Source organism: Prionailurus viverrinus, chromosome D2 (genome assembly GCF_022837055.1).
Source record: "Prionailurus viverrinus isolate Anna chromosome D2, UM_Priviv_1.0, whole genome shotgun sequence".
Taxonomy (NCBI): Eukaryota; Metazoa; Chordata; class Mammalia; order Carnivora; family Felidae; genus Prionailurus; species Prionailurus viverrinus.
The window spans coordinates 52,605,504-52,626,738 of record NC_062571.1 but is presented as its reverse complement, the minus strand read 5'-3'; the positions used below and the strand labels follow the sequence as shown (position 1 = coordinate 52,626,738).

General features: G+C 40.8%; 1 protein-coding gene across 2 annotated transcripts in view; it reads right to left on the bottom strand.

Moving 5' to 3' along the window:
- Positions 1-18,873, bottom strand: part of TNKS2 (tankyrase 2) — a 68,961-nt gene extending 50,088 nt beyond the window's left edge. For both annotated transcript variants that reach the window (XM_047825139.1, XM_047825140.1), the window contains exons 1-2: positions 18,376-18,873; positions 2,475-2,699 (exon numbers count right to left, since the gene is read on the bottom strand). In XM_047825139.1, coding sequence (XP_047681095.1) covers positions 2,475-2,699; positions 18,376-18,574 — 424 coding nt within the window. In that variant the 5' untranslated portion in view covers positions 18,575-18,873. The remainder of the gene's footprint in view (positions 1-2,474; positions 2,700-18,375) is intronic.
- Between the last annotated feature and the right edge of the window lie 2,362 nt (positions 18,874-21,235).

Sequence of the window (21,235 nt, the reverse complement as noted above, 5' to 3'; positions counted from 1 at the left end):
GAGTATATAAAGAAATAAAAGACTAGTTTACTTAAAAGCTTGTTTTCTCATTCCAAAGGAACACTGCCTATGTTACAAAGAATGTCCTACCATAACAAAAATAGAAGTTCCAAAGCTATGAAAGCCCGGGAACAGGGATCTGTGGAATTAAAAAAGGAGGGGAAAAAAAAAAAAAATCACACAGGTAAATTCTTTGAAAAAGAAAAGAAAAATACTCTGTAGGGTTAACAAGCCCCAAATCAAAACTGCTATGTTACATCCTAGAGCCCATGAAAAGAACAGATTTGAGCTATATTCTCTACTGTTACTTGTTATATAAAGATATTCTAGGGGTGCCTGGGTGGCTCAGTTGGTTCAGCTGATGCTTGATTTCGTGAGATCCAGCCCTGCATTGGGCTCTGTGCTGTCTCTTGAAATAAATACATACATAAACATGGAAGAAAATTTTTAAAAAAAATTCTAGCATACTCTTTAAGTAAGTGCTGGTGAAAGACAGGCAAATACATGCAGAGCAGGAAGCCTACCTCCTGTTCTTTGACAGGGTTATTATATTCATTCCACTCTACCACTACCTGTAATAGTGCTGTCCAACAGAAATAAAACGTGAGCACATATGTAATTTAAAATTTACTAGTAGCCACATTAAAAACAGGATAAGTTATTTTCAATATTTTATTTAATCCAATATACCCAAAATACCATCATTTCAACATTTATATTTACATTGTGATCAATATAAAATTGAGATTTTTGCATTCCTTTCTTTCATGGTTTTTGAAATACGGTATGTTAAAAGTATACCTCCATTCAGACTAGCTGCATCACACGTGCTCAGTTACCATACTGGACAGTGCAGATCTATAACCGTATTTGGAAAATGCTACGTTATTAAAGCTGATGATTTATAGGTCTATGACTCAGGAACTAGAAAAGGGCTGTGAGCAGAGGGCAGCAGCAATTTCAGATAACACACAGGAAAGCAGAACAGGGCAGAGGCCACTAGGTAAAGTATTTTGTATCTTGATTACAAATGACCTAACTTGAGCTAGGCTGGGACTGGTATAAATAGTTATAAATAGCGATATGGGGTTTTGGGGTGAGGAGAGAGTGACTTTTTTTTTTTAATGTTTATTTATTTTTGAGATAGCGCAAGCGGGGGAGGGGCAGAGACAGCAGGAGACAGAATCCAAAGTAAGCTGCAGGCTCGGAGCTGTCTGCACACAGAGCCAGCCCAATGTGGGGCTGGAACTCACAAACAGTGAGATCATGACCTGAGCCGGAGTCGGATGCTTAACCGACTGAGACACCCAGGTGCCCCAAGAGAGCAACTTTTAAATCCAGCATAGAGCACTTGGACTTTTCCTAGTGCACTGAACTGGTTTTCTAGCTGTCTCAAGGATTTCAGCTGTCCTTGTTTTGAATCAGGAAATAGAGCTAAGGTAAGCAGAGTCTGAAACCCTTGACTGTTAGGCTCAGAAAAGTCAATACCAGGTTAATGAAAACTCTCAAATAATCTTTTCAATTATAATTTTCCGTCAGTGACCAACCAACCTATCAGGCCAATCCTGTATCATTTGTTAACTGATCATATGTCCTTCAAATGCTTCTTTACTTATCCTGCCATTTCTATTCTACAACCCTCCTTGATGCCCTCATTTCTCATCGGGATTATTTTACAGCTTCCAAGCTAGTCTCTCTGATGCCATCCATTCAACCCAGCACTGTACCAGATCGTTCTTTCAAAAATATACTACTCTTACCAGACTGTCTCCTCCAAAGTCTTCAATGATTTCACACTACCTACATAACAGTATCAAGCTCCTTAATCTGCAATTCAAAGCTTTTTACAAAGAAGTCTACCTACCTTTTCAATCTTTCTCCCACAACTTCCTGGAAAGACTCCAGGAAGGAGAAACTTGACTCCAACCCAGTCATGGTACTCAGTATCCTCTAACACTCTCTGTTCACTTCTATCATGACTTTACTTGCTTCTGCATGTGTCTTATCTAAATTTCTACAGAATGGGAATTTTGTGCTCTCTTCTTTAAGGAACTTAAGCTCAATAACATACAAAAACAGACACTCAGTAAATAATGGTTAGATTAAATCACAAAGTATTCTCTAGTATTTAAATAAAGTCTGGCAGAATTTGATCCTATTAACAAATGAATTTAACTTAGATTCAGAATAGTTACTTCAAGAATATTCTGGGGGCGCCTGGGTGGCGCAGTCGGTTAAGCGTCCGACTTCAGCCAGGTCACGATCTCGCGGTCCGTGAGTTCGAGCCCCGCGTCAGGCTCTGGGCTGATGGCTCAGAGCCTGGAGCCTGTTTCCGATTCTGTGTCTCCCTCTCTCTCTGACCCTCCCCCGTTCATGCTCTGTCTCTCTCTGTCCCAAAAATAAATAAACGTTGAAAAAAAAAAATTAAAAAAAAAAAAAAAAAAAAGAATATTCTGGAAAGTAAACAGACTTACCAATGCAAACATCAATCTTTCCTTTAATTGCAGCTTCATGGAGGGGAGTATAATTCCAATTATCACGAGCATTTGGGTCCGCACCATGTCGCAAAAGGAGACCGACTACTTCAGCATGACCAAAAGAACATGCATTATGAAGAGGAATAAGCCCTCCATCATCACGTGCTTGGACATTTGCACCATTCTGAAGCAAATATTCAACCACATCTTTACGCCCAAAACCTAAAAGAAAACAAATTATCCACATTTAAGTTTGCCAAAGAGAATACATCAATTAGTGTCAATAAATACTAGCCACGCTAAAATGTCTTTGGATGAAGAATAACAAAAGATACAACAATTAAAAAAATAATTGATGAAAAGAGGGTCTGAAATATATCACTTACTAATCTTAATAAGAAAGCAGAGGGACTCTCCAATGCTTTAGGTAGTATAGCTGACTCTTGAACAACATTGGTTTGAATTGCATGGGTCCACTTATAAGCAGATTTTTTTACAGTACTATAAATGTATTTTATTTTCTCTTTGTTATTACTCTTAAGAATACAGTATATAATACAGATGACATATGAAATATTATTACTTGACTGTTTATGTTATCAGTAAGGTTGCTGTGGGCAACAGTAGGCTATTAGTAGTTAAGTTTTTGGGGAGTTAAAAGTTATATGTGGATTTCTGACTGCACAGAGATCAACACCCCAACCCCCACGTTGTTCAAGGGTCAAGTGTACTACTAACTTCAGAGAAAGGTTATGAAGTAAGTGACTGAAAGCCCAGAGTTCAAATGTTTCCCACTCTCTAATGGCATTTCTAATTGCAAATATGGAGTTCTGCATATTTAGCGTGCATACATTTTCAGATATTCAAAGTATATAACTCTTGCTAGAATCTCTTTCCCACATCTATCTCAAAAAATGATTCCACTAAATTAGGGACTATGAGATAGCAACACAAAAAATATCTGCTTACAGTTAGTCTATGCAATGAAAATAGAAGCGATCTTGGGCAACAGTGTGACATCAGGTGTCTTCAAAGGAGCCCCTACGTTGTCACGTGCACAACACAAGCAACCTCTTTCTAGGTAGGAGACCTCCTTCAGAAAACCATGTTCCACAGTTCTGCTGTAACTGGCCCCATATCAAACAAAAGAAAAAAGTCTGACAACTCATTTATACTGGTTTACAGAATCAGTACTAATGAATTTCAATCTCTTACCATTTTCACATAACAACACTTAAAACCTTTTTTACAGCTAAAACAAAATGAAATGGGAAGAATTTCAGGCATATGTTAAAGCAGATGGGGAGGTTATACCTGAGTGCTAGGAGAGACAGAAGCCCCTTCTCACTCATCTAAAGTTTTACCCCAATATTCTTTTTTGCTAAAAAAATTTTTTGAAATTATTTTTGGGGAAGTGCAAGTAGGAGAGGGGCAGAGAGAGGGGGACGGAGGATCCAAAGCAGGCTCAATGCTGAAAGGCTGACAGCAATAAGCCCAACACGGGGCTTGAACTAATGAACCACGAGATCATGACCTGAGCTGAAGTAAGATGCTCAACTGACTGAGCCACCCAGATGACCCTTACCCGAATATTCTCAAAACCACCAATCCTGAATACAGTTTTTCTAAAACCAGAGTGGGAGCTGAATGAGAAAGCAGCAGTAGTGGGGTGCCTGGGTGTCTCAGTTGGTTAAGTGTCCAACTCCCGATTTCAGCTCAGGTCATGGTTTCAGGGTTTGAGGAGTTCGAGCCCTGTATGGGCGGAGGTGACGGTGTGGATCCTGCTTGAGAGTCTCCTTATTTCTCTGCCTCTCCCCTGCTTGCACTCTCTTTCAAAATAAATAAACTTAAAAAAAAAAAAAAGCAGCAGAATCTTTTTAAGGTGTATGCCTGGGGCTGGCCTAGTTGCAGCTGACGTAAGAATTAGATGGTTGGAAAGATTAACTGGATTCTTTGTTTTAATATTGCTAGGCTCCATGTCACAAAGATAAGTATCTTCCTATCTCTGATTCTCCCTATTCTCAAAGAGCTCACAATTTAAGATGTGGAAAAACAAAAAAAGGCCATCATTTCAATACAACTGCCATAACAGAGGTATACCAAAAATGTTACTGAAGTCCAAAGAAAGGAATACCTAAATTGGGGGAAAAGCAGAGAATAGGAAGGACTACCCAAGGAGATTCCAGTGAAATCTGAATTGAAGACTTACAGAAAAATCAAGGGATCATGAAGAAAATGAGGAGAGGAGAGGTGGGTGGGAAGGATCTGAGCAAGGGTAGAACACTGCAGTCCAAGCAGAAGAGACAAAATGTACACAGACACGGAAGCATGAAAAAGCAAATCATTCACGATAAGACAGAGAATGCCAATTAGGCAGATAACCAGATGAGGAAAAATCTTTTATGTCATGCTAAGGTGGCATCTGGACTTTGTCTTATGGAATACTGTTTTTATAACTGTTTTCAGGCAGGTTTTAGTGGAATCTTTTGCCTTTAAAAAAAAATTGAGACACAACTCACAAATAATGTACTAGTTTCAAGTGTACAACATAGTAATCCAGCATTTTTATATACTGTCAAATGAACAGCACATTAAGTCTAGTTAGCATCCATCAGCACACATAAATTACAAATTTCCTTTTCTTGTGATGAGAACTTTTAAGATCTACTCTCTTAGCAACTTTCAAATATACAGTGATTAAAATAGTCAGCATACTGTACATTACATCCCCAGGACTTATTATGTAACTGGAAGCTTTTATCTTTGGACCACCTTCACTGATTCACCCACCCCTTCACCTCCCACTTCTGACAACTACCAATCTGTTCTAGGAGGGTTTTTTTGGGGGGTGGGGTGGGGGGGGTAAGCTTTCATACATAAGTGAGATCACACAGTATTTCTTTTACTTAGCATAATGCCCTCAAGGTCAATCCATGTTACAAATGGCAAGATTTCATTCTTATGGGTGAGTAATATTCCATTAAATATACATATACCACATTTCCTTCATCCATCAATTGACACTTAGGTTGCTTCAGGTCTTGACTATTGTAAATAATGCCGCAATGAACAGGGAGGAGAGAAGGGTGTATGTATCTCTGTGAGCTTACAATTCCTAATGAAATCTTATAAAATTCATGATCACTGCAAAAATACCCAACACCTGGTACATAACTGGCACTCACAGAGTTGCAAATTAACTGAATTCAATTTAATAATACAATTCAGGTTGAATCCTCCTTGAAAAGCCCCCACAAAGACCCAAAGGAAATTATTCCTATATTACTAAGCCTCCTCTTAGAAACAGCATAAAAAAACTGCTACAACATAAAAATGGTTACTGAAGGACAAGCAAATACCTACTAGTATTTAAAAACAGCAAAGAGTTTCGCATCCTCCTTTAAAAACTCTAATAATATCCAAGAAATCAACTCCTATCATTACCTAATTTATCTGTTGGAAGTACCATAATTTAACTACAAATCTTCCTCAACTTATAATGGGGTTATTATATCCTGATAAACCCATTTAGTTGAAAATACTGTATGTCCAAAATGCACTAAATACACCTAACCCACTGAACATCAATCACAACTTAGCCTAGCCCACCTTAAACATGCTTAGAATACTTATGTATTAGCTTAAAGTTGGGCAAAATCTAACAGAAAGCCTATTTTATAATAAAGTGTTGGGTCTCTCATATAATTTACCGAACACTATACTGAAAGTGAGTAACAGAATGGTTTTAAGTGTATCGGTTGTTTACCCTTGTCATTACAGGATCACAGGCTGACTGGGAGCTGCAGCTCAAAGCCTCTGCCCAGCATCACCAACATGTATTGCACGGTGCCAGCCCAGCACGAGGTCAAAATTCAAAATTCGAAGTATGGATTCTACTGAACACATACCGCTTTTGCACCACTGTAAAATAGTACAATCGTAAGTCAAACCATCAACAGCTGGAGACCTGTAGGTCCTTTCTCAGGGATAAATTGGTTCCAATTCTTTCTACTGTACACAGGAGTAACTAAAGAGACAAGAAAGCACCTGGTAACTTCTTTACTCTGGGGAAAGAGGAGAAGGAAGGGGTGACCATCAGATCTTTGAGAAACAAACAGGTTTCATGGGATAAGATCATTTGGATTTGGAAATGCTTAGTTTGAGGTGCCTGTGGAACGAATGCCAAGTAGAAAGCTCCGCAGATCTTGAACTCAGGAAACTGGTATGAGCTGGAGATATGACTGTCAAAATTGCATCTGAAGCTAGTTTTCTGTTGTGTTGGAGTGTACTTTCTATCAAAGATCAATCCCTTTTCATCTTGTACTTTAGTCCCTTCTCAAAGTCTTTGTTCTCTCCCCACTCCCAACAATACCTCCCTCTCTCCTAGATCATTCCTGACAGTATGTAAACATGTTCTGTATCTTCCATTTTATACAAAATATTCTCCCTAAATTCAAATTTCCATTTTTCTGCTCCACTTCATAATCAAATCTCTAGAGGCTGCCACCAATTCTTTCTCTTATTCACTCCTCTTCCAAATCCAATCTGGCTTCTGCTGCTTCTTTACAACTGCTTTCATCAAGGTTACTTAAAATCTCCATGTTACCAAATCCAAGGGATATATGTCTGTTTTCATTTGACTAGACCTCTCAACAACATTTGGCAACTGACTACTCCCTTCCTTCCTGAAATAGTGTCTCCAAAACTTCCATTTCATCACACACTACTGGTTTTCCTCCTGTCTCATCCATTCATTCAACAAATGATTAGGGAATATCTACTATATGAGAGACACTTTTTCTGGTGCCTGGGACATGCTAGTGAATGAGAGACCAAATCCCTGCCTGTGAGGAACTTCTATTCTGTGGAGGTGGGAGAGATGAGCAATAAATGCAAAAAATAATTATGTTAGAAGGTAATTACAAAAAGAGCAGAATAAGAAGTGATCAGGGTGTGTGTAAGGAGATGGGTTGTAAAGTTGAACAAGGAGGTCATCATAGGTAGTGTTGTTCTTGGTTTATTTCTTTAAAAATTTTTTCTTAACATTTATTTTTGAGAGAGTGAGTGCGCACGCATGAGTAAGCAAGCGGGGGATGGGCACACAGAGGGGGACAGAGAATCTGAAGCAGACTCTAAGCTTGGATGGAGCTGTCAGCACAGAGCTGAATGCAGGGTTTGAACTCATGAACTGTGAGATCATAACCTGAACTGAAGTCAGACCCTTAACCAACTGAGCCACCCAGGCGCCCCTTTGCTGTTGTAATTAAAATCCAAGTTAGTTAACATATAGTGCAATGATGATTTCAGGAATAAAATTTAGTGATGCATCACTTACATAGAACACCTAGTGCTCATTCCAACAAGTGCCCTCCTTTTACTTAAAAATTTTTTTAATGTTTATTTTTGAAAGAGAGAGAGCGAGAGAGAGCGCGTGCATGAGCACACAGGGGAGGGGGCAGAGAGAGAGGGAGACACAGAATCTGAAGCAGGCTCCAACCTATCAGCATACAGCTGGACACGGGGCTCAAATTCACAAACAGTGAGATCATAACCTGAGCCAAAGTCAGACACTTAACCAAATGAGTGATCCAGGTGCCAACAAATGCCCTCCTTAATGCCCATCACCCATTTAGCCCATCCCCCCACCCAACACCCCTCCACCAACTCTCAGTTTGTTCTATGGTTTGTCTCCCTGTTTTTATCTTGTTTTGCTTTCCTTTCCCTATGTTCATCTGTTTTACTTCTTAAATTCCACATGAGTGAAATCATTTATTTGTCTCTGACTTATTTTGCTTAGCATAATACACTCTAGTTTCACCCACATTGTTACAAATGGCAAGATTTCATTCTTTTTGACCGCTGAGTAATATTTCACACACTACATCTTCTTTATCCATTCGTCAGTTGATGGACTTTTAGGCTCTTTTCATAATTGGGCTGTTATCAAAAGTGCTGCTATAACCATAGGTATTGCTGTGATGGTAACATTTGATCAAAGACTTGAAAGAACAGCCAACAGTAAGGCCAGAGTGACTGGAGCTGAGTGAGAAAGCACTAGCAAAGTAGGAGATGAGGTCAGAATTAATGAGGGCCAGAAAGACAGGCTTGAGGACCACTCTAAGAATCTGGTGGCAATTGTGAGAGTAATTAGGGCATATTCTGGGTACTCTGAAGGCAGAAGCAGTATAGTTTCTTCATGGATTGGATGTGGGGTGAGGGTAGGGGTAAAAAGGTGAGAGAGAGAGGAGTCGTGGATGATGTTAAGGTTTTTGAACTGAGAAACAGAGGGGTGGAGCTGGCATCAACTCAGATGAGGAAGGCTACAGACAAAACAGGTCTCTGGCAGAAGAGGAGTTCAAGTCTTGGACAGTCCTATCTAGCTGAGGCCTTCTTGCTTCCTCCACCCAATTTCTAAATGTCAGCATTCCTCAAGATTCAGTTCTCTATCCTCTTTTCCCTTCCTAGGTGATCTCATCTACTCCTACAGCATTAAGTACCAACTACATACATAACCTCCAAATTTAAATCTCCAGTGTAGCTAGACTTTTCACTTGAATTACAGACAATTTACTGGACATAGTTCTACCTGGATATTTCAAAGGCATCTCAAACTTAACATGTTCCAGAACTTCTCTTCATTTCCAATCACCCTGCCCCGACCCAATCACTATTGTCTCCATCCTGTATTATTACAACAGTCTCCTAATTGGGCCCCTCACTCTACTTCTGTCCCAAGGGACCTTTTGAAAACAATCATCATCGGAGCACCTGGGTGGTTCAGTTGGTTGACTTCAACTCAGGTCATGATCTCATGGTTTGTGGTTTCGAGCCCTGCACCGGGCTCTGGGCTGACAGCTCAGAGCCTAGAGCCTGGAGCCTGGAGCCCGGTTCAGGTTCTGTCTGTCTTTCTCCCTCTCCCTCTGTGCCCCTTCCCTACTTGTGCTCTCTCTCTCCCAAAAATAAACTTAAAAAACAAAATAAAATCATCATTAGTAAGTTACTTAAATTTACCTAAATTATTTAAATATGTACAGGGGCGCCTGGGTGGCGCAGTCGGTTAAGCGTCTGACTTCAGCCAGGTCACGATCTCGCGGTCCGTGAGTTCGAGCCCCGCGTCCGGCTCTGTACTGACAGCTCAGAGCCTGGAGCCTGTTTCAGATTCTGTGTCTCCCTCTCTCTCTGCCCCTCCCTTGTTCATGCTCTGTCTCTCTGTCTCAAAAATAAATAAACATTAAAAAAAAAAAATTTAAAAATAAAAAAATAAATATGTACCAACATTACATTATCATTATATCATCAGTGATATGATACTTTAAAATAGTTCACTGGCTAAATGTACTACATTTAAATTCTTGATTACTTCTGTTCCTGAAATGTAATAAAAGTTTGAGTAATTGGGGAAAAAAAAAAACAGCTCACTGGCTTCCCACTGATGCTCACAGAATAAAATTTAATCACTGTGCTGTGTCCTGCAAGGCCTGTTGCATGAAAACTGGCTCTTACCTACTTCTCTTAAGTACATTTCACACCACTCTATGCTTTCTGAGCTATGATCCAGCTTTTTTTGTTTCAAGTGTGCCAACATTACTTCAGGGACTTGGTACATGCTGCCCTTCTGCTTGGACTGCTCCTCCCTTGTTCTCTGCATTTCTCACTACGCACGGTAGCCGTCACTCACTATTCATTCCTCCTAGTGTCTATTCTGTTCAAATATCACCATGTTAAGGAGGCCATCCCTGACCATCCTATCTAAAGCAGTCCATTCTACCCACCAGTGTTACTTTCTATCTTAACATTCTTTATTTGGTCTCCCCCTTTTGTCTAGTAGAACGCAACCTGCGGAGAAATGGAGATTTTTTTTTTTTCTTGGTTGTTCATGGCAATAACCTCTGGCACTTACTAAAATCTGGATTTACCATTTACTCATCTTCTGGACTCTTAAGTTCCAAAAAAGGCAGGAGCCATGTCTTTTAGTTTATTATTACTTTCCCAGTGTCCGTCACACTGTGTGGCACACAGCAATTTGTTGATATTTGCTGAATTACTATGAGAAAAGGAGCCTAAGAAGTAAAATTAAGAATAGATGGCACTGCAGAACCCAAGAGGGAAAATTTTAAGGAGGAAAAGGCCAAATATCTTGCCACTATGTTTTGACTTTAGTCTTCCTTATCTCTGCCTGAGCATTGTCGATCTTACTGTCCTCTCCAAGTAAGCCATCCACAGTTGCCCCAATTAATAGTTCTGCTTTCCCAGCCATTCAGCACCCACCTGGAGGAAATGCTTTTATAAAAGAATTCTTAAACTGGAGAGTAAGAGAAAAGGAATCAGAACAAAGAAAAATTAGTCAAAGTATCTCTTCTTAGGGAAAGCTACTTGATGTGCCCAAGCACTTTTAGAAGGAGGATCACTATTTCTTCAATGGTAATCAGCACATCTGAAGTAATCAAAATGATAATTCACAGGCTAACTTCTCAAAAAAGAAACAGCTTTAGTTGAACATGTACTTATTACAAGATATTGTGTCAATTATGAAGGTATCTATCCCAAAGGACTGGTGATCTAGCTGAAGACGGGTCAAGTAGTAGCCTTCTGTTAAAATATCATTTGGGAATTGAAGAAGGTTGCTTAAAACCAGTTAAAGAGACTCAATACTGACATGTATGACTAAATACTAAAACTGAAGTTTTAGCTGGGGAAGAAACAGGGGTGGAATGGGTCAAGTTATTATACCTACACAGTTACCAACAGTCCAAGACACAGATGACTGTTCAGTAACTTTGTATTAACATGATTCTCTAGCCATTAGGATGACTAAAACCTGTCAGGAGGCTGACAGCAGATATAGGCACTTTTTACAAGTCACATAGTAATGAGTATACTATGTGGGTAGAGATCATGTTGCTATCCTAAAAGAGTAGATGAGGACTCTCAGCTTTTGAATGCCTGAAGCCAGTTCCTTGGCATGGGGGGGGGGGGGGATTAGAGGGGGGTCAGTAGGTAGCTATTTCAAATTCTAAGTATTTTATTGTTGGGAGTTTGGCAAAATCTTTAGATTTAAGATGCTTCCCGAACTCTGAGGGCTAATCCTTGATGAAATCTTCATTCATATGGTCTCAAGAACAGTTCAAAGTCTTCTTTTAAGTACTCAGTTCTTAAAAAAAAAGAAAAAAAAAGCATTTCAGGATATATAGGATATATTCTGATAATGCTCTCACTGGCTAGGTAAAACCTGAGAAGGTATATCCTTGGAGTTAGTGCCAATCTCTAAATCCCAAGGATCTCATTGGCAGTCATGGCTGCTCAGGATACACTGGATACAATGCAGTCTATTTTATAATTATGGGACAGCACTCATCTTCAAACACTGCTCTACATTTGAGAACACTGATGAAATCAGGGGCGCCTGGGTGGCTGAATTGGTTAAGCGTCCAATTCTTGATTTTGGCTCAGGTCATGATCTCACGGTTCATGAGTTCCAACCTTGTGTCAGGCTCTGTGCTGGATTGGGATTCTCTCCCTACCCCCTCCCTCTCAAAACAAATAAACATTAAAAAAAAAAAAGAAAGAAAGAAAGAAAGAAAGAAAGAAAGAAAGAAAGAAAGAAAGAAAATACTGATGAAATCATACTTGAGCTTGAATTCACTAAAAAGCACTGACAGTGAAACAAAGCAGACTTATTTGTAAAGTGAATTTACTGATCAATAAACTGTGTCACTTAATGGTAGGTATTGTCATTCATTTCTGTTCACTGGCCAAAGCCAGTATCTAGCATAAAACAGGACTTAATAAACATCTGTTTAGTGCAATGTTTAATACTTTGTTGGAACAGTAAGCAAATGACCCTCACAGAGAGTATGGAGTTGATGATTTGTGGCTATTAAGAAATCTACTCAGTTTCTTTCTTGTCAAATTTCACCACTATCTAGGTGCTATCTATCAGTCTCGGAACTATTGCCAACTCTACTGTCAGAGCAGTGTTCTCAATACTACTGTATTGTTAACAGTATCTTATTTTGCTCCCATACTAAAATATGCTTTCAGTGAATGGCTTCCAAAGTTTTTGGAATGGTTTTCCACAGTACTGTGGAAGTCACAATAGAAATCAATTTGGATGCTTAGGAATATTCACCAAAAGCCACCACCTCTCCTTCCTTTTACAGTCCGAAGGTGGGATGGGCCATTGATATAACCAGTCCAATACAAAATGATAATGCTGTCCCTGTGTCCTGCTAGTCTAAAGGTAGGCTGGTCTCTTGTAGGACTTTGCCAGAAGGAAAAGCTCAGAAACAGAAAATGTCAACAAGGCCATGAAACTGAGAAGGCTCTTGTGGTCTGAGAGTTGGGAATGTATAATCAAGCGGCCTTCAGCTTTGACTTATATAGCCAGGACTCTTACCAAATTTTTCTGAGGAATATCATTTTAATTTTTTTTTTCAATGTTTATTTATTTTTGGGACAGAGAGAGACAGAGCATGAACGGGGGAGGGGCAGAGAGAGAGGGAGACACAGAATCGGAAGCAGGCTCCAGGCTCTGAGCCATCAGCCCAGAACCTGACGCGGGGCTCGAACTCACGGACCGCGAGATCGTGACCTGGCTGAAGTCGGACGCTTAACCGACTGCGCCACCCAGGCGCCCCTGAGGAATATCATTTTAAACCTCTCATTTACTATTAACTTTACTAACATCCGGAAACGTGTTTTCCACATATATTTTAGAATGAAGAATACAGGGAAAAAGGCTTTGCCTAGCTCAACTTAGGACAGATATACTACCTCTCTGGTCAGACTAGGAGAAACTTGGAAAAGAATGCCATAGCCTTTGGGTTGATCAAATCCTGATAATCTGAATGGGGAAGTACTGAAACAAGTACTCCAAACTATTGTTATTGAAGTCAATCTCTAAGTCTAGCAAGATCTGAAGAAAGTAGTACAGCTCAAGTCTTCAGAATATACTGGGAGATCTGGTAAGTCAAGAAAGGATTCTAAGGTGTTTTTTTGTTTGTTTGTTTTATTTTGTGGGGAGAGAGAGAGAGAGAGAGAGAGAGAAAGAGAGAGAGAGACAGAGAGAGAGAGAGAGAGAATATCTTAAGCTGGACTTGATTCCACAACTCTGGGATCATGACCTGAGCCAAAAATCAAAGTTGGATGTTTAACCGACTGAGCTAACCAGGCGCCCCAAAGATTCTAAATTCTTTTTTAAAAATGCTTATTTATTCATTTCGAGAGAGAGAATCCCAAACAGGCTCCACACTGCCATCAAGGAACTTGATGTGGGGCTTGATTGCATGAACTGTGAGATAGTGACTTGAGCCAAAATCAAGAGTTGCACACAACCAACTGAGCCACCCGGGGGTTCCCTGAATTCTTATATAGACTGGTCTTTATTTCAGATTTGGGTTTTTTACTGATATAGGATTTAATCATCTCCCACAGCAAAAACCAATGCTGGAAACAATCTATAATTCTAGTCCTAGAGGCGCCTGGGTGGCTCAGTCGGTTGAGCATCCGACTTTAGCTCAGGTCATGATCTCACAGTTCATGAGTTCGAGCCCCACATTAGGCCCTGCGCTGACAGCTCAGAGCCTGGAGCCTGCTTCAGATTCTGTGTCTCCCTCTCTCTCTGCCCCTCCCCTGCTCACACTCAGTCTCTCTCTGTCTCTCAAAAATAAAAAACTTAAAAAAATTCTAGTCCTAGGTAAGGAATATGGGTATATCTTGTGTATCTCCCATAATTATGGCATTGGCCTACAGCCAAGAATAGGAAATGCTATTGAAATGTTTTTGGAGGTCTTCAACAGCACCATTTTGGGAAAGGATATGAATGGCAATCACAAAAGCTATTATATCTTTAGTAGCTGAGCTGTTAAAACCTTCAATTGGGGGTAAACAATCCACTTTCTTATACCAATCCAGATTCTGACTGTTGGTCCAGTTGCCCACCTTTATGCAGGAATCCTTTCCACATTTCTGAAAGATGCCAATCCAACCACTGTTTGGACACTTGCAGCCAATTCCACAGTTAAACAGATTGTTAAAGTCAGTCTGACTCCTTGTAACCTTTCACCTACTGGCCCCGGTTTTGATTGCCCAAGCCACTTAAGTCATATTCAATATCCATTTCACTCTTCTACTTGTCTTCTACATATGTGAAGACAGTAACATTCTGTCTAACACTGTCTAACCTTAGTCTTCTTTCGTCCCTAAAGTAACTCTAGTTTTCCTATCTGTTGCTTTTATAATAATTTCCAGATGCTCTAATTCCACTACCCTCCTCTGAATAAAAAACCAAACTGAACCAAAAAAATAAAACAACCCTTTGCAATTCACTCTACTGAATATAAGAACTGAAATTGAGTCTGGCTAGTCCAATGTAGATGGCTGAGTAGCACACAACTGCAGAACAAGTGATACCTTGTTTAGCTAGAACTCCACAATGCAAGCTCTTTTCAACTTGTCATTCTCCAACAACATACAACTATGTACCTCATCTCTTCCCACCATTTCTACACCTGAATTCTTTAAACCTAATAAATGATTTTACATATTTCTCTACTGAATGATACCTCTCTGCACACCCCAAAGACCGAAGTCATGGAATTCTATCCCCACCCCCAACCCCATCCTAAGATTCTACAGCACGCTATGTACTTCTTTGGCTGTGACAGACAACAACATGACTTTTTCCTAAAGTTTCTGTCCCTCTTCTTCATCTTTCAGAAATAAATTCAGAGAACCAATCTCCTTTACTGAAAACTGCTGTTTTCTAGGGGATTACACTGTCAAGAATTTCAGGTGTTATTGCTTTTAGCAAAATTGGAGCTACAGTCTCCCTACCGTCAACTTGCCGCTACAAGTTTTGTGATGCATTACAAAAAAATCATTCATATCCTTTGTGTGTGGTGGGGGACTGAAGAGGAAACAATTTTTCTCATAAGAAATGGCTTCTTAAAGAGTATTTATCTAGAGGAAATGCAATCTAGTTTAATAATAAAAAGCACCTAATAGGAAAAAAGTTCCTATTTACGTTATTTTCCATTAACAGAAGAACTTAACTCCTTTGGGGTTAGCAATTTATTCTTTTTTTTTTTTTTTTTTTTTCAACGTTTATTTATTTTTGGGACAGAGAGAGACAGAGCATGAACGGGGGCAGAGAGAGAGGGAGACACAGAATCAGAAACAGGCTCCAGGCACCGAGCCATCAGCCCAGAGCCCGACGCGGGGCTCGAACTCACGGACCGCGAGATCGTGACCTGGCTGAAGTCGGACGCTTAACCGACTGTGCCACCCAGGCGCCCCCAGCAATTTATTCTTTATAGCTAAATATTTTAGACCCTTAACCGACTGAGCCATACCAAATTTTTCTAAACTGTTCTTCTATCATGATTCATTTCCTTGGTCTGCAGAGATCTCTCATTCCTATTCCCTGGACATCGAAACAGAAAGACAAAAACATGTCCCCTTCCCCCTTTAATTGGCTTAAAAGTATATATATATTTTTTTCTGGGCTCCTGGATAGTTCAGTTGATTAAGCTACACATAATTCCAGCTCATGATCTCAGCTCAGGTCCTGATCTTAGGGTTGTGAGTTCAAGCCCCTCATTGGGCTCTGTGCTGGGCACGAAGCCTACTGAAAACAAAACAAAACATTTTTCCCCTTTGTACCTTACTCTATAATGTACAAACACAAGAAACTACTTGGTCAGGCAGTTACATAGTCCCCACACCTACAATGAGCTTCCAACGGCATGTTTACATGCATATCAACATGACTGACAGCTATCTACAAGAGATTATTAAATGTATTTTCCATATGTAAGAGTAAATGCAGCTAAATGCATTTATTTAAAAATTAAAACAGGTTCTGGGGTGTCTGGGCAGCTCAGTCAAGTGTCCAACTCTTAATGTTCGGCACAGGTCACAGTCTCACGGTTGATGGGATCTAGCACGAAGCCTGCTTGAGATTCTCTCTGTCCCTACCCTGTTTACGCTCTTTCTCTCTCTCTCTCAAAATAAATATAAACTTAAAAACAAAAAACATATTTTCTCACTAATAACTCAGATTGAATTTACAAAACTAATTTTTAAATAAGTTTCTCATATGCCTGGGTTTAAATGCAGGGCTTTTAATGCTCTGATTTAATGTACACCATTCACAATTTTTATTTTATTATTCTCCCTTTGTACCTTAAATTCTTAGTCATGTGACCTGTACCAGATAATTTGGGTAAATAGTGAGATAGATTGGTTCCTAAAACAAATTTTTTTACTTCAGTCTGAGTCACATGAAATCTATGTAAAAAAGTACTTCGAAATGTTGGGACAGAACCAAGGGTGGGATTGTGGGGGAGGAACAAGGTCAATAAGAAAAGCTAATCCCATAATCTCTAAATACTACTATTTTCAGACATGAACTCATTAATACACCAGATTCTTGAAAGGTAGCAACTAAGATCTTGCTTGGTTATTTTTATCCCACATATCAAGTGAACAGAATCTAAGTAACACTACCCTTTGGATTACTTATCAGTTGGTTATGAGTTTGCCAAATCAGTTGCTTAAATGTTGACTACATGGCCAAATGAGACAACCCAAATTAGCTGAGAAAAGACTAAAATATTAGGCAAAATGGCAAACAGGTGAGATCTGACTTCAGTGGCTTTCCCCCTTTCCTTTCTGTTGCCCACAGGCTGTTTCTAGTTCTCCCACCATTCCTTCCTCTTAAAAAGGCTCCCCAATAGGAACCCAACAAAGTTGTACCTGATATAGAAAGCATTACCTCCTAGTAGTATTTAGATTTTAAAACAGGGCAAGTTAAAGCAAACAAATCAAGTAAAAGCAATTATCTGTGAACAAGGAAATTTTTCTTACACTCTTTCTCGCTCATCATGCCTACTCTAAAAGAAGGGAATGCTTTAAAACTCATCCTTCTGCTTTTTTCAAAATTGTTTTAAACAACCATGTAATACAAAAAAAAAAACCCCAAAAAACAAGAGTATCCTAGGTATGAGAACCCACTCCCATTTTCAATCATGCATGGCTCACTTGAGGATATATACTCTTTCCTCGAAGCGAAAAGTTTGAATGCTTTATGGAAATAAACTGAGTGTCTCATTTCTAGTTCTTTTAAATTCTTCAATTAAACCTAGTACACGTTTAAAGCCAACCTAGTAAATAATTAAGAAAAAGTAACTCAAACAATCTAAACTCAGAATGAGGCGAGGTTAGTCCCAACTTCAGTTCTAGATGCAAGCTCAAGTACCTGTACCATCTTTTCCCTCATCCTACCACTGTCCACCCCAACTTGTCAGTGTTAATGTAGCAGCCACTACCCACCCGCACCCAGCCCAAGTCAGATCTCAGGTTTCCCAAACTTGACTATTTCCAGTTCTAGCCTCTCCAGAAACTTGCTAATGATTGACGACCCTGATAAACCCATTAACTCTAACGTGTCAACGGCTAATTAAGCTACTCCTCCTGAATTACATCCTCACATTTTACAAAGGCCTTTAAGACCTTTACCCAAATGATTGGTAAGAGCTGTAGTGGAACTTGCAAGAACAACAGATTTTGGAAAATCACTGGCCTTTCAAATCACAAAGTCTACTAGGTCCCCTACTCTTTCTTGTGTCTGGAAACCTTTGAGAGTAGCAAGACCGGAAGTTGGTACAGGTATTGTTGATACAAAACAAAGCAAAAAAAAAAAAAAAAAAAAATTCCAGGGAGTGGGACACGCTCGCCCCCTAGCCCCAAGTCCTCGCCTCGGTCCCCAATCGGCGAGAGCGAGACGACCAGCACCGGAGTCCTACGAGGAAAAGCAGACGACCACCGTGTCTGCTTTCAGGCCTGAGAGCCCGGGTGCGCAGGTGGGGCGAGGCGAGGAGGCATTGGTCCCGGTTACCTGCGGCGAAGTGGAGCGGGGTGGATTTCCTGCCCGCCGTGTCGCGGCTGTTCACCTTCTCGGGGGTCACTAGCCTCTTGACTCGCTCCACGTCCCCGTTGCGGCACGCCTCGAACAGCTCGCGGGCAGCCGGCTCCACAGCCTCGGCCGCCGCGCCCGCGCAGGCCGCGCCCCCGCCGGCGCAGCGGCGGCCCGACATGATCCTGGCCGCCGCCGCCGCCGCCAGCAGCAGCGCCAGCAACGGCAGCAGGAGCCCCGGCCCTGCGAGCAAGAGGGCGAGGCCCCCCGGAGGAGACGCGCTCAGGGCCCGGGCCGCTGGGCTCCCTACTGTCACCGGGGTCGGCGCAGTCCCATGGCCGCGCTGCCGCGCGCCCCTCGCTTGGCCCCGCGACCCCCGGGTGCCCCGCGGCGGCGGCAGAGGCAGCACGAACCCGCCGTTCGAGCCCCGAAGCGACGCGGCGGCGGAAGCTGGCAAGGCCCCTCCTGCCAGCTCCGCTGAGCCCTGGGAGGGCACGTGACGTGGTGCCGCGCTTGCGCAGTGGTCCGAGACCGGCCCGGCAGGTTTCTGCGAGCCGGGCGGCGCGGAGGGGTTTGTGGGAAATGCGAGGCGAGGACCTTTGGCGGCGAGAGAAGGGGCTTCGTCCCACCGCCATCTTTGCAGTGGGTTTTGCTGAAGTCGAATGGTTCTGTTTCTTGCCTTTTTTTTTTTTTTTAAAGGCATGGTTTTCCTGAGCTGAATTTCCTTATTGTTGTACACTGAAAAGAGCGCTTGAAAGGTTTTCCCGATCTTGCATATTTTTTTTAGAAGTCTTAGTCTCCACTTTTCAGTTTCCACCATCCCTTTCTCCTGGGGGTGGGGGATTTCTTTTCTGTTTACTGTCTCTTCCCTTCCCCTACAACTGCTGTTTTGTTGCTTCTTGTAAGTCACTTCTCGAAAATGAATGAGTTGCTTTCCACTTCATGGGAAGTTTGGATGAGCTGCCCCAGGTTCATTTAAAGGAAATTAGGAGAGCGATGAAAGTTTGTTCCTATTCTAAATTATTGAGAGGGATGGCTCTGGTTAATTACTCTTGCTATCGTTATTAGCTCAGAACTAACGGGCCCATACATATATCAATATTGTACTGATTTGAATGAGGTGTGGATACACTGGGTGTACGGATGGCTGACAAAGTTTAATGATTTGCGATGTATATGTAGACTACAGAAGCAAGAAAACTACAGAGATAATTGTCACGGTTGAGGTAGTGATCTAGCCAGGCGCCTGGGTGGCTTAGTCGGTTGAGCCTCTAAGTTTGGGTCATGATCCCAGGGTCGTGGGATAGAGCCCTGCCTGGGGGGAAGGGGGGGGGCGGGTCTTTGCTCTCTGCTGATAGCACAGAGCCTGCTTGGGATTCTCTCTCCCTCTCTCTTTCAAAACTAAGAGGAAAAAAATGGTGGTGATCTAGCTATTTATCATTCCCTACTCCCTGCCCTGGCCTCTGGGAACTTTTGAAAGTTAAGATATGCTTACATGAAATGATACATGTTGACCTTTGGCATGCTGACAGGCATTTTCCCCCCTGTGGTCTTTAACTTCTTAACCTGTTTTTCAGGAAATTCAGTTTCTACTGGGTTGATTCACTACTGTGCAAGAAGACAGAGAATATGCACTTTTAGGAAGGAACCTTTGTATACATATGTAAGTTATATAATTACATATAAATAATATATTTAGTATAAATTTAAATTATGTTGCATATTAATAAAATGAATATCCATGAATACACCTAAGACCTATGACACCAATACTATTGCATCTTTTTTTCCCCGTTTCATCCACCTGCCAAATGTATTCCTAATTTTATTATTCCCTATTTACTGATTTGTTCTTATTAATCCCTTCCCATGTGTGTATCTCTCAACAACATATTGTTCAGTTTTACTCTTTTGGAAGCTTTATAAAAACGTCAGTCTTGGGGCACCTGGGTGGCATATTCGGCTAGGCAGCCGACTCTTGATCTCGGCTCAGGTCATCATCTCACTGTTCGTGGCCCCACATCAGGCTCTGCACTGATGGCTCCGAGCCTGCTTGGGATTCAATCTCTCCTTCTCTCTGCCCCTCCCTTGCTTGTGCTCTCTTTCTCAAAATAAATAAACTTAAAAAAATGTAAAAAACAAAAATAAAAAAATGTCAGTCTTTGTGGTGTTTTTTTCCCTTAAGGATACATATGTAAGTCGCATGCATGCATTTTCATTGCTTTATAGAGTTGCCTTATAGGAACACACCACAAATTTACAATTTTATGGGCCACTAGGTTTGCTTCCGATTTTTGTTACTATGAACATTCATATACATTCTCTTGGTATGCGTGTTCAAGAATTAATGAGAGGTTTTCAAACTTTTTCACCATTACTCACAGTGTAAGAAATGCAATTAGTGTCTTCCACCAGTAAACATACGTATATAAAACAAAAGTTTCACAAAATAACAAAACAACATTTGCTTCTCCAGGGCTAATTGTGACTCTTAGTAAATGGATTACAGAACTCACAAATGAGTGTGGACTCAAGGTTTAAAAAGCACTGCAGGAACCAACTACCTAGGACTGGAATTACTGAATCTTAGGGAAAATGAATTCACTTTACAAGGTAATGCCAAATTGTCCTTCAAAAGAGATTGTTAATAATTTACATGCCCCCCAGCAGCATGTTTTTTAAAAGTCTCTGTCTCATCAATTCTTAGTATTGTCAGATTAACTTTTCCAATAAATATAGTGGATGTAAATGGTATCTCAAAAAGGTCTTAGCATTTTTAAAAACCAAATGATCATTAGGAAAATGCAAATCAAAACCACAGTAGGATACTACTGCACATCCA